Below are 14,618 nucleotides of genomic sequence, written 5' to 3' on the forward strand. Positions count from 1 at the left end.
TTTCCGTTAAAAAAATTAATTTCAAACAGAAAAACTGTTATGAATAAAGAATCATTATTATTCAAATTTAGCTTGCAATTTTTAAAAAAATTAAGCAAGCTTTCGAACAAATTTGCTGATTTAAAAAAAAGCATCGTATTTCCGGGCTTTTCCAGACCTAAAAAAATTCCCTGACAATTTAAGGAATATAACCCAGAAATAATTTCTCTGAGAATTTATGAGTATCACAGAACTTATTTTAATTAACAGAAAATTAAATCGGTTGAAAATTCAACTCTTTTTTTGAAAGTTTGTCTTTTTTATTTTAAAGTTTACCTGCTTTATCAGAAATTAAATCCTTTTTTTTTTGATAAAAATGCAACTGTTTGATTACAAATTAAGCTATTATACTATTTTCTTGAAAACTTAACTGTTTCGTGGAAAATTTACTTTTTGTTTAAAGCTTATATTTTGGTGTTGAAAAATGAACTGAAATATTCTCTCGATGAAAGTTCCACTTATAAAAAAATATTTTTTTTTTTTATTACAAATACATCTGTTCTAGTACAAAATTGATCTTTTTTTGGATAAAAATGCAACTATTTGATAGATAATTGAACTATTTTGTTAAAAATTCATCCTTTTTGGTTGAAAAAATTCGTTTTTTTTTATTGAAAATTCAATTTTTTTCGAAGAAACTTATTTTTTTGTTACAAAAATTCAATTTTTTAGTAATGAAAAATTCCTTTGCTTTATGATAAATTTCATATTTTTTGATAAAAATGCAACTATTTGCTAGAGAATTCAACAATTTTGTGAAAAAATAATCCTTTTTGGTTAAAAATTCGTCTTTTTGAATTGAAAATTCAATTTTTTTGGTAGAAAATTATTTCTTGTTAAAAAATTCATAGTTTGATCGTGAAAAGTCGACTAAAATCTTTTTCCACCGAAAATTCAACTTTCTTTTTTTTTTTAAATTTATCTTTTGGATTTAAGAATTCATCTGTTATAAAAGAAATGTCATTTTTTGTATGAAAATGCAACTTTTTGGTGAAAAATCGTTCTTCTTTGCTTGATAATTCAACTAATTTATTTTAAACATTTGGTTGAATCGCTTTGTTAAGAAATCGAATTTTTTTGTTAAAGATTTATATTTTAAATTGCAAAGTTATCTCGTTAGTTAAAAGTTTAATTATATTGTTATGAATTAATCTTTTTTAATTAAAAAATGCAACTACTTGGGTTGAAGTTAAACCACATTGTGAGATTTTTTTTATTAAAGGCTTATATCTGGTTGAAAATTTAACTGTTTAGTGGAAAATACTTCTTTTTTTAAACAGAAAATGGAACTTTTCTATTTGTTAGGATTTATATTTTTTAGTTAAAAATTCGCGTTTTTTATGTTGTTGTAAAAAAATGATTTTTTAGTTTAAAATTTCCTTTTTTGCGTAAAAATGCATCAGTTTCGTGGAAAATTAATTTTTTGTCGAACAGTCATATTTTTTGTTTGAAAATTGAATTTTTGTAAAGAAAATTTGCCTTCTGGTTTGAAGGTTCAATAATTTAGATAAACTTTTATTTATTTTTTGAGTGAAAAATCTTTATTTGTTGGAAATTCGTCTTTTTGATTTTAAAATTCTTTTCTTTTGCTGTATAAATTTAATTCTTTTTTTTATTAAAATATAAACTAGGAAACTTTTTCGTTGGCAATTTGTCTTTTTAGGTTGAATATTCAACTATTATGTTAAAAAATTAACTTATTTTGTTGAAAATTCCAGTATTTTGTTAAAGAGTAATATTTTAAAGTAGAAAAAACTTTTTTTTCTTTGTTGGAAATAAATTATTACATTTGAAAATTTTAAATTTGTACATCAAACACTGCAATTCCTGAATATATCTGAGCTAGAAAATAATTTATATTGAACCCGCTGATATAACCTGAACAATAAAAATATTGTTAAAAATCATAAATTCATAAATTCTCTGAAGGTTATATAACCTGAACTTAAATTCTCGGAAATTTAAGGACTCCTTTTCCAGATAGAATAGAAGCCCCGTTTTCAAATGGAATACGTTACCTCGGTTTTTCTGATTTTGGAACCGCCTCCCTTTTATTTTGAGGACTCTCATTCCTCGCCTGTAATTTTTTGCTTCTTGTCGCAGGAGCTTCAATTGGCGGCAAAGTTATCACACGACCGCCCCGAATAATTTGAATCGGTTCCTTCTCCTCTTTCTTTTTAGACTGATCCGAATTTTCATTTAGCTTAGTCATTTCTTCACTTGGAACTGCTGGCGTTTTTTTTACCTCAGGTTCTTTTGGAGGCAAAACGGGAGATTCAAATTTCGAGGGCGACAAGAGAGGCTCCGAAACTGCTGATGAATCTAATCCAGACTGTGGGTTAAAATTAATAAAACTTCATTGAGAAAGTTTCAGAGATTTCTCGTAAAATTATTTTTTTAAAGTTTTTAAAACCGATTTAAATTCAAAAATTCAAAATTCAATGACTTTTCCCTGGCCAATTTTTCTTTTTCCCTGACTGTTCTACATTTTTCTTTTAAGTGTGAAAACAACATTACATCTAGGAGATCAATAATCATAATGCAAAAACAACTGAGAGGTATGTCATTTTTGATAAAATAGATTTCTAACCAAAAATGACGAGAAAAGTTAAATTTTCAATCAGATTATTTTATTTCTACCAAAAAAGATGAATTTTCAAACAAATAGTGAAATCGTTATCTAAAGAAAGATTCAATAAAACATGGAATTATTAAATTTGGAAATAAAAAAATTTATTTTCAACAAAATAGTTCAATTTTCAACCAAGAAGATTAATTTTTTCTATCAAAAAAGATAAATTTTTGATAAAACACATGACTTTTCAAATAAAATACATATATTTTCATACAAAAATAGAACAGTTAAATATTCAATTATAGAAATGAATTTCCAAAACAAAAAAGTTTAATTTTGAATAAAGATTAAATTTCGACCAAAAAAGATGGACTGTTACATGAATTTTCAACAAAATATTTGAATTTTTAACCAAAAAAGATGTATGTTCAACAAAAAAGAGTTTTAAAAAATTACTTTTTGATACAAAAAACAAAGGCTCAGCAGAAAAAATTAAATAATTTTTAAAAACAAAAAATATGCATTTGCAACACAGTACAGTAATTTAGTTTGATACCAAAAAAGATAAATTTTTAACAAAATACTTGAATTTTATAACCAAATAAATTAACTTTAACCAAAAGTTAAATTTTCAACCAAGAAGATTAATTTTATACGAAATAAGATACATTTTTAACCAAATAAATCAATTTTCACCAAATGGTTTAATTACCCACTAGATAAAATAAAAAATAAAATAAAATTGTTAAATTTTCAGTTAAAAAAATAAATAATTTTCAATTTTAAAGAACGAATTTTTAACCAACGAAATAAATTTTCAACACAGAAGATTAATTTTATACCACACAAGATAAATTATTAACAAAATACACGAATTGTCCAACAAACGGTGGAATCAAACAATACAAAAAATCAACAAAAAATAAAATTGTTAAATTTTCAGTTACAAAAAGTAATTTTCCAATAAAAAAAGGATTAATTTTTTTAAAGTACATAAATTTTCCAAACAGCTGGTGAAATCAACCATTAAAGAAATCAACATAAAATAAAATTGTTAAATGTTCAAACAAGAAGATTAATTTTATAGAAAATAAGATAAATTTTGAACAAAATACATTCATTTTCAACAAAATAGTTCAATTTAGAACCAAAGAAATGAATTTTCAACCAAAAGTAAAATTTTCAGTTAGAAAAATTAATTTTCAATACAAAAAAATTTATTTTCAACAAAATAGTTAAATTTTCAACCAAGAAGATTAATTTTCTATCAAAAAAAGATTAATTTTTAATAAAACACAGGACTTTTCAAATGAAAAAAAAATATATTCAAACAAAAATGGAACAGTTGTATTTTCAGTTAAAAAAATTAATGTTCAATCAATAAAGACGAATTTTTAATACAACGCAAAAGTTTTAAACGCCGCAGTAAAATTTTCGATTAAAGAAATGAATTTCCAAAACAAAAAAGTTTAATTTTGAATAAAGATTAAATTTCGACACAGTACTTGAAAAATTATTTTTCAATTTTAAAAACCTTATTTTTAATATAATACTTAAATTTTTAAACAAATAAATGAATTTTCACCAAGAAAATTAATTTGATACCAAATATGATAAATTCTTAACAAAATACTTGCATTTTTAACCAATTAAATTAATTTTCCACCCAAACTTAAATTCTCAACCAAGAAGATTAATTTTGTAAAAATTAGAGAAATTTTTAACCAAATGCATACATTTCCCATCAAATGGTTAAATCACCCACTAAAGAAAAATCAACAAAAAATAAAATTGTTAAATTTTCAGTAAAAAAAAATAATTTTCTATTTTAAATAAAAAAATTTTAACCAAAGAAATAAATTTTCAATCAAAAGTTAAATTTTTAACCAAGAAGATTCTTTTTATAAAACGGATAATTTTTTTTTTTGAGTACATGAATTTTCCACCAAATGGTAAATCAGCCACTAAAAAAAAATTAAGTGAAAATAAAAATTTTAAGTTTTCAGTAAAAAAAAGTATTTTCAATTAAAAAAAAAGAATATTAACAAAATAGTTGAATTTTTAACCAAAGAAATTAATTTTCAACAAAAAGTTCAATTTTCAGCTAAGAAGATTATTTTTACACCATATAAGGTAAATTTTCAACCAAATGCACAAATTTCTCACCACATGGTGGAATTACCCACTAAAAAAAATCAACAAAAAATGAAATTGTTAAATTTTCAGTTAAAAAAAAGAATAATTTTCAATTTTAAAGAACGCATTTTTAACCAACGAAATAAATTTTTAATCAAAAGTTACATTTTTAAACGAGAAGATTAACTTTATACCAGATAAGATAAATTATAAACAAAATACACGAATTTTCCACCAAGTGATGGAATCACATACTAAAAAAAAATCAACAAAAAATAATTTTTTTAAATAAAATAGTTTAATTTTCAACCGATGAAGATTTTTTTTTATACCAAATAGGATAAATTTCTTAAAAAGTACATAAATTTTCCACCAAATGGTTAAATCAAGCATTAAAAAAATCAAGAGAAAATAAAATTGTTAAATTTGCAGTAAGAAAAAATTTATTTTCAATTTAAAAAAAGGAGTCATTAACAAAATAGTTGAATTTTTAACTAAAGCAATGAATTTTCAATCAAAAGTTAAATTTTCAAACAAGAAGATTAATTTTATATCAAATAAGAGTTTTATACCAAACTAATTGAATTTTCAAGCCAAAAAGACGAGGTTTAAAAAAAAGAACAGTTTAATTTGCAAGTCGAAAAAAGTTAATTTATAAAAAAAATGATTGAATTTCGAATCAAACAATAAATGTTTAGACCACAAGACGAACTCTCAACGAAAAAAAAATAATTCGTTTACAAAATTGTAATTTGCAGAGGGACTCCTAAACTTCAACTTTCGTTTATCAAAAATTCCCCAACTATTCCCAACTAATCTCCGAAATGCTAAAAACAAAATTCTAAAAAAAAATAAAAAGAATAAAGCCGAAATTTGAAGAAAATTCCTCGTAAATTCCCTGCCAATAAATTAAAATTTCATTATATTATTAGAAACTTTTTCAAAAATACTCACAGCCAAATCAACACACAGTTCCTCCTGCAACAACAATGCCTCAGCGAGTAATTCATCTTCGTGTTTACTTGCTTCCATCTCCAATGTGGCCAATAAATGTTCCTCCCCTTCAATCCCACCTAGAAATACGAAATAATGTAAACAAAACAAATCGAAATATTCTCTATAGAAATAAAGAAAGGTTAGTGCAATTAATTAATTAATTACTATTTAATTTTCTGACAATAAAATTAATATTAATTTCTTAAGAAATGCATTGTTGTGTTTTGAAAAGCAAACTGTACTTTTAGGACGGTAAGATATTACGGTTTGCATTTTACAAAACAAAAGAGGTCAATGCCATTTTACCGTTGAAGACAAATTTGCAATTTAGATAGTCAAATGAAAAATGGTGCGATAGTAAAACTTACTTTGCTTAGGATCAATATCATTTGAAACATTGGGTTGTTCCGTTCGTTCCGAAACTTCCTCAGGTACGACTGTATTTGGTAATAACAAAAAATACGATTTTTGCAAACGTAAGTTGACAGTTTATAACTAAAGTGTACAAAAGCTTTTCACATCAAATAATTATTAAAAATTAGGAACCACTCCGATGTTAAAATTACTTCAAGGTCTCGAACTCACTTTAGAGATAAAAAAAATAGTGTAAATATTAAATAGTTTGACAATTAAAAAAAAAAGTGTCACAACATTTTTCAAGTGTTAAAAATGAATTCCAATGTTTATTAAAAATTTCTATAAATTACAAAATTTATATTTACTTATCGTGGACATTTACTATTACATTTCTGGTTAAGAATTCATTTTTTGTTCTTGATAATTCATCTTTTTTTTATGAAAATTTTATTATTTGGTTCAAAATTGAATTATTTGTTTGAAAAAGAATTGTATTTTGCTTTAAAATTCAACAATTTGATTGATATTTCTTTCTTTGTTAGCTGATAATTTTTCTATTGAATTTTATTGAATTTTTGTTGAATTAAAAATTGTATTCACCTTCTTTTGTTAAAAATGCCACTGTTTAGAAATTAATCTGTTTCGATTAAAAGTTAAATTTTTTTTGTAGAAAATTCACATTTACGGGCTGGAAATTCAATTTTTTCGTCGAAAATTAATAGATTTAGCTCGAAAATTTAACGATTTGGTAAACAAATTTAACTATTTGATGGAAAATTGATGTATTTTGTTTAATATTAATTGTATTTTGCTTTAAAATTCAACAATTTGATTGACATTCCTTTCTTTGTTGGCTGATAACTTTTCTATTGAATTTTATTTTGATTTTATTGAATTTTTGTTTGATTAAAAATTGCATTCATCTTTTTTTGTTAAAAATGCCACTGGTTAGAAATTAATCTGTTTCAATTGAAAATTAAACTTTTTGTAGAAAATTCACATTTAAGCGTAGAAAATTCAACGTTTTCGTCGAAAATTAATAGGTTTAGCTCGAAAAATTAACGATTTGGTAAAAAATGTAACTATTCAGTGGGAAATTGATGTATTTTGTTGAAAATTTGCCTTTTTGAGTGAAAACGTGTTTTTTTTTTTTTAATTAAGCATTTTTATTGAAAATTAATCTTTGTTCCTAAATCCAGCAATGAAAAAAAATGCATTATCTTTTTTTTTAATATAGAATGTTACATTTTTCATTGAAAATTCATATTGTTAGGTTGAAAATTCAACCGCTTGGTTAAAAGTTGAAATAATTTTGTTATAATAATCTATTTCTGTAGAAATTTCACCTTATTTTGGTTAAAAATAAAACTGTGGTTAAATATTAATCTGTTCCGATGGGAAATTAAATTTTTTGTTGAAAATTTACATTTACAGGTTGAAAATTCAACTTTTCGTAGAAAATTGATAGTTTCAGTTTAAAAATTTAAACAATTTGGTAAAAAATCCATTTTTTTTTTTTTGTTAAAAACTTAGCACTTCGTTCAAACTTCGTCTTTAGTGTTGAATCCAACTATTTAAGAAAAAAATATTTATTAATTTAAAAAAATAAAATAAAATAAAACATTACATTTTTACTTGAAAATTCATCTTTTCAAGTTAATAATTCAACTCCTTAGTTAGAAGTTAAGCTAATTGGTTAAAAGTTCAATTTTGCTGTTGTTGAAGATTAATTTTTGGCTTTAAAATTCAACAATTTGGTTTAAAATTCTACTATTTGGTACAAAATGAAACAGTTACGTAGAAAAGTAGTTTTTTTTTGCACTGAAAATTGTTTCTCCCCAATTAAAATTTATCTACTCTATTTTTCTTAAAGGTGGACCTCTTTTGGTTTAAAAATTCAAGTATTAAGTAAAGAAACTGTAAAAAACGAAAAAATAAAATAAAAATTATTTAAATAAAATTCGTTTTGATTAAAAATTAAATTCTTTGTTAAAAATTCACATTTATAGGTTGAAAAATTATACTTTTGTGTAATAAACTTTATAGGTTTTGCTCGAAAATTCAACAATTTGGTTAAAAATTTAACTATTTGCTTTAAACTGGATGTATTTTGTTGAAAGTTGGTCTTTTTGGTAGAAAATCAATTTTATTTTGTTAAAAATCAAGTATTTTGTTAAAAATTCGTCTTTATTGTTGAATCCAACTGTTTCATTTTTATTTTTTATTTTATTTTAAAAAATATATAAACTGTTAAATTTCTCTTTAAGAATTCATCTTTTTAGATTACAAATTCAACTAGTTGGTTGAAAGCTGAACTAATTTCTTAAGTTCTTTTTCTTATATTCATAATTTTATTTGAAAATTCCTTTTAGCTGTTGAAAATTCAACTATTTTATAGTAACTTCAATTTTTTGGCTTTAAAATTCAACAATTTGGTATAAATTTCTATTATTTGGTACCAAATTAAACTGTTACGTAGAAAAATCGGTTTTTTGTTACACTTTTTTTATCCAATTCAAATTTATCTATCCTACTTCTGTTAAAAATGAATCTTGTTTGGTTTAAAAATTCAAGTATTAAGTAAAAAAAAAACTGTCCAAAAAAATATATAAACTAAAAATTAAGCAACTAAAATTTGGAGTCACTTATCCATTGTTTAAACTATTAAAATTAAAATTTATGTGATATGTTAAAATTTCGTATTTTTTTTAAGGAAATTATTCTTGATTGAAAATTTAACTCTTTGATTAAACATTGATGTATTTTGTTAGAAATTTGTCTTATAGGTAGAAAATAAATTGTTTTGTTAAAAAAAAATATTTTGTTAAAAATTAATCTTTGTTGATGAATCCAACTGTTTAAAAAAAATTTATTACTTTTTTTAAAATACATAATGTTACATTTTTATTTGAAAATTCATATTTTTAGGTTAAAAATTCAACTGCTTGGTTAAAAGTTGAAATAATTTTGTTATAATAAATTTTTTGTTTTTAAAGATTCATAATTTTAGTTGAAAATTTCTTTTTAGATAAAAGTTATTTTTAACTGGAAATGTAACTATTTTCTTTAAAATTCAACTATTTTATAGAAATTTCGACTTTTTGATTTTAAAATTCGACAATTTGGTACAAAATTAAAGTTTAGAAAATTCTGCACTTTTTTCTATTGAAAATTGCTTCCCCAAATGAAAATTTATCTACTTTATTTTTAATAAAGATGGATCTTTTAGGTTTCAAAATGTAAGTATTTAGTAAAAAGAAAAAAAATAATCGTCAGAAACGAAAATAAATAAGCTAAAAATTAATCAAATTAAATTTGGATTCACATCACATTCATTGTTTAAACTATTTAACTGAAAATTTATGTGATGTTAAAAATTCGTCTTTTTTGTTAGAAAATTATTCTCGGTTGAAAATTTAAATAGTTAATTAAGAGTTTATCTACATATTTTATTAAAAATTGTCCTTATCTAGCACAAAATTAATCTTCATAGTTAAAAATTCCACTACTTGGTTAGAAATTTACTTATTTTACTGAGAATTAATCTTTTTGGGTAGAAAATTAATCTTCTTGGTTGAAAATCAATATTTTTAATAACAAATTTAACTATTTTTTGTTGAAAACTCATGATTTTGGCTTGAAAATTACATATTTTTGACTGAAATTTAATGTAATTTAATTTTTGACATTTATTGACTGAAAAATCTTTTTTGTTTGAAAGTTCATCTAATTGATATAAAAAAATAGTGCCTGTAGTGTGATTTTTTTTTTACAAAAAGTAACAAAATAGTGTAACTGCTAAAAAAAAGTGTCCATCTTATGGTGAGTCTGAGGCCTGTAAACCCCCCCCCCCCCCCACACACAATAATTTAATTGTCCTACTTCGGTGCTACGCCAAGCCTAAAAAATATAGCAACTTGTTTATTTAGTGAGGAAATGAATTTGAGGTGTAAATTGTTTTAAGATACTCCATATAAAGAAATATTCAACTCTTTATTGATTTCTTCAAACTTCGCATTTTAAAAATATCTTCAAGAAAAAACCGTACGTAATAATATATATATTTACAGTTTCTCCTACTCGCTTTTTCTTATTGTGCGGAACAATCGTATATGGAAAAACGTGGTCATAATAATTTAATAATAATAATATTCATTATAATAGTAATAATAATAAAATAGTAATTACTAAATAATATTGTAAAATAATTAATGCATTCTAAAATCTAAAACCCTTTGGTAATCGAGTCATTACACGCTAGAGGTAAAAATTCTTCGTTTTTTTGTTGTTGTTGTTGTTTTTTTTTTTTTTTTTTTTTTTAGTTATAACGCAATATTAAAATTAAAATTTAGTTCTAATGCGGTAACTAGCAGTCAATAAATTACAAAGTTTTAGTTATGAGAGCATTCACAGGTACGAAAGATAGGTAACATAAGCAAATCACATGTAAGTTAATGCGCACGATTAATCAGAAAGCAGCATTTCTTTCTGAAACAAAAATGTGATTTTCAATTATGACTTTTTGAAAAAAGGAACCGCGCAAAGTTTCAAATTAAAATTTAAGCGAAGTTTGCAGAAGATCAAAAGTACCACTGATATTTTCAAAATAAATTGCTAAGTTTATGAATAAATAAAAAAAAAAAAATCACAGTTTTTTTACAACTTCGGTTGTAACTTGTGTTAAAAATTGAACATTCAGGATGGCCACTATCTACAGGGTTTTCCCCCCATTTTTAAAGAGTTTTTCTACTCAAAATTAATAAAATTCCGGCTACATAAATAAAATTTCCCAATTTCCTTGGCCATCACTGATTTTCTATGTTCGTGCCTCAGAGCAATTTAAATTCCCCTTCATAACTATTTGACTCCTATTATGTAAAATACATTCATTCGCACAATTGTGCTGGAATCTCAATTTACCTCAGCAGTTCTGTGATACAATACAAAAGTGTTATATACTCCACATAAAGCAAAAATAACATAAAACATAACATGCAATTAGGAACTACAGACCTCGGACTCACTTCTGAGATCAAAAATACTGTAAATAGTGTCACAAATTTAAAAAAAGTGTACGAAAAAAAGGGTATAATATTTTAAAACGATATATTAGAAATAGAAGGCGAACTGAATTAATAGAACTCAATAAAAAAATTTAACTATTTTTGGTTGAAAGTAAATTCTTTTGCGCCGGAAAGTCTACTATTAACTTTTTGGGTAAGAATTCATCTTTCTGGTTACAAATTTTGTTTTGTTCAAACTGAAATTGTGTTGTTCAAAATTCAACAATTTTGTTAAAATCTTATTCTCCTTGGTTGAAAGTGCAACAATTTGATTGCATTTTCTTTACGCTTCCAGGCTAAAATATTCTTTTTTACTTGTAAAATCCAATCATTTTGTTGAAAATTTATTTTTTTGTTTTGAAAATTTATCTCTGCCGAAATTACATCAATTTGGTTAACAATAAAACTGTCTGCTTAAAGAATAATCTGTTTCGGGCAAACATGAACTTTTTTGTCCAATTTTTTGTCGTTGATTCATAATTTTAATTGAAAATTCGTTTCTTTTTCTTGATGAAAAAATTAATTTTTGAAACTGAAAATTGAACTATTTTGTTAAAAATTCAATTGATAATATGAAAATTAAATTTTTTTAATGTCGAAAATTCATATTATCGGCTCGAAAATTCAACAATCTGGTAGAAAATTTAATTATTTGGATGAAAACTTATGCATGGAGTTAAAAGTTCTTTATTTTTCGTGCAAAATAATTTTGTTTTTAAATGCAACTGTTTGGTTGAAAATTATATATTTAAATTGAGGATTCAAGTATTTTGTTAAAAATTTCTTTTTTCAGAGTGGCCGTTTTAATCGAAGAAAAAAATTCCCGGTCATTTCCCGGTTCGCAAACTTTTTTCACGGCTAATGAAATTTAAAAAATCAAACTATATTCTAAACATTTTTCCATATAAAGTAATAAACAACAAATTAAAGCATTCAAAGTGGAACCCTTGAATTCTAAACTTTTGAAGTTGAAGTTTAAAAGTTTTTCAATTCAAAAAAAAGTGTATTCAAATGCTCAAAAATTTACACGTACCAAATGGAAGGCACTAACAATTTTCAATTAAACAATGTTAAATGAAATACAAATAAACTGAAAAATTTAGAACTTTTATCAATTATAGAGTTCAAAGATTTAGATTAAGTTCCAAAAATATAAATCCCCGTTAACATTTCCAATAGTTTAAATTGAAGAATCAAGCAAAGAACTTTACAAATTTTCAAAATTGTATTATTTTAAGTAATTTTTAGCTAGACACATTTATAATTGAAAAATAATTTGTTTAACTTAACAGTTCTTAAATTATTTTTATTTCATATAGTCTAGGCATCCTTTAAAAGCTTTAAAAATTTTCAAAATTCAAAATAATTTTTTAATTTTTTTTCGGAACTTTTAAATATATTTTAAAATGAATTAAATTTTTTCTATAAATTTTAGAAAATCCTGCAAATTTAAAAAATTTAATTTTAACTTATAAATAACAATAGAACACTTATTATTTGTAAAAAAATAGAGTAATTTTCAGAGATATTTAGAAGTTTTAAAAAGATTCGAATTAAATTTAGAAATTGAAATAGTTTCAAATACATATAGCCGAATTTAAAATAAAATGTCGATTTTTGCAGATTTCAAACAAAAAATTTAGAATTTTTTCATGAATTGTGAAAGACTTCTTAAGAATAAATTTTTTTTTAAGATTCTTAGGAAAATTTAAAATGCTTTTTTACTTTGACAAATTATAGAAGATTTTAAGGATTTTTTTTAATTTCCAAGATTTTCTACAAATAATAAGTGTTAAATTTTTATTTGTGCGTCAAAATTTAACAATTTCACTTATGAATTAAACACTTTTTAAATAGAACAATTAAAATTGTAATTGAAAATTGCTTTCTATGTAAAACAATTCAGTTTCAAAGTGTTTTCTTTTAAATATTTCATAAAAATAAATGGGATAAAAATTAAATAATTTAGACTCACAATATTTTAAATTTCACAATATAAATCTCACAATATTTTAAAATCGGAAAATTGTCAACTTCAAAAAATTTGAATTTTTAATTGTTTAAATCTTCAAAACTGCACTTTAATTATTTAAAAAACTATTAAAATCGAACTTGGGCAGATTTTTCTTCTGAAAATTTGTAAAATTCCCAGTTTCCCAGTCCAGCGACCACCCTGTTTTTTATAAAAGAAAGTTGCGATTTTTAAAATTTCTAATTTTTGAACCCTGTAAAACTACATTTTAAAATTCTTTAAATTAAAATATATGCTTAAAAATTAAAAATCTATAATAATTTATAAAAATCACAAATTAAGAAATTATTTAAAAACGGTTGAAATCAAAGTTGGAAAAAATGTTTATTCTAAAAATGTTATCAAATTCCCGGTCAAAAAATAAATTCACTGTCATTTCCCGGTTTTCCCCGATCCCATAAAATACCTGGTCATTTTCCGGTTTGCCAGGTTTCCCGGTCCAGCGGCCATCCTGTTTTTATTGGTAAAAAGAATAAACGTAAAACTGCTTTCCTAAAAGTTCATTTTTTGGTTTAAAGATTCATAATTTTACTTAAAAAATCGTCTTTATTTGTTTGAAAATTAATATTTTCGGCTGAAAACTGAATTCTTTTGTTCAAAATTCAACTAGTTTAAATTAAAAAAAAATTTAATTAAGTTTCTTAAATGAAAATTAACCTACTCGATTTTTGTTTAAAATTGCTGTTTTTTTTATTTTTAGTTTAAAAATCAACTATTTTTAACCTAAAAAAATCAGAAAAAAAATATAAAGTAAAAATTATTCGAATAAAATTCTTATTTTCTAGAAGATTAATCTTCTTAGTCGAAAAATGATATTTTTGGTTAAAAATTAAACTGTTTGTATAAAAATGTACATATTTTGTAGAAAATTAATCTGGGTTAGCTGAGGATTCAAATATTTGGTTGAAAATTCGTATCTTTTGGTTCAATTCAACTGTTTCAGATTTAAAATAAAAATGTGTTTTGGTTAAAAATTCAACTCATTGCTTGAAACTTAAATTAATTTCTTTAAAATTCATTTTTTTGTTTGTTAAAGATTCATCATTTTAGTTAAATAATAGTTTAACTATTTGGTTGAAAGTATACTTTTTCTGTGAAAAATTCAATTTTTTTGTAAAAAAATGTCTCTTTTCGCCGTGAAAATTTAACTATTGAATAGGAAATTCAAATGTTACACGGAACGCTACTTTAAAAAAAAAGTAATTAATTAATATACTTTGTTAAAAATTCATCTATTTCGTTAAAAATTTATGTATTTTGTTGAGAATTCATCTTTCATCAGTATAAAATTAATATTCTTGGTATAAAATGCATCTTTTTGACATGAATTTTTACATTTTGAATGATTTTTTCTTCTTTATTGACTAAAAAACATTCCTTCATTGAAAATTAAACTATTGTTGTAAATTTTGTTTTTCTT

General features: G+C 23.1%; 1 protein-coding gene across 2 annotated transcripts in view; it reads right to left on the minus strand.

The window, feature by feature from the left end:
- The window catches only part of LOC117175179 (titin homolog), a 97,953-nt gene that overhangs the window by 46,031 nt on the left and 37,304 nt on the right, over nt 1-14,618 (minus strand). The window contains exons 9-11 of one of the 2 annotated variants that reach the window (XM_033364801.1): nt 6,115-6,183; nt 5,705-5,823; nt 2,058-2,371 (exon numbers count right to left, since the gene is read on the minus strand). In XM_033364801.1, the coding sequence (XP_033220692.1) occupies nt 2,058-2,371; nt 5,705-5,823; nt 6,115-6,183 (502 nt within the window). The remainder of the gene's footprint in view (nt 1-2,057; nt 2,372-5,704; nt 5,824-6,114; nt 6,184-14,618) is intronic. The other variant, XM_033364802.1, reaches the window with a different exon arrangement.

The sequence above is a fragment of the Belonocnema kinseyi genome, chromosome 6 (genome assembly GCF_010883055.1).
Source record: "Belonocnema kinseyi isolate 2016_QV_RU_SX_M_011 chromosome 6, B_treatae_v1, whole genome shotgun sequence".
NCBI lineage: Eukaryota > Metazoa > Arthropoda > Insecta > Hymenoptera > Cynipidae > Belonocnema > Belonocnema kinseyi.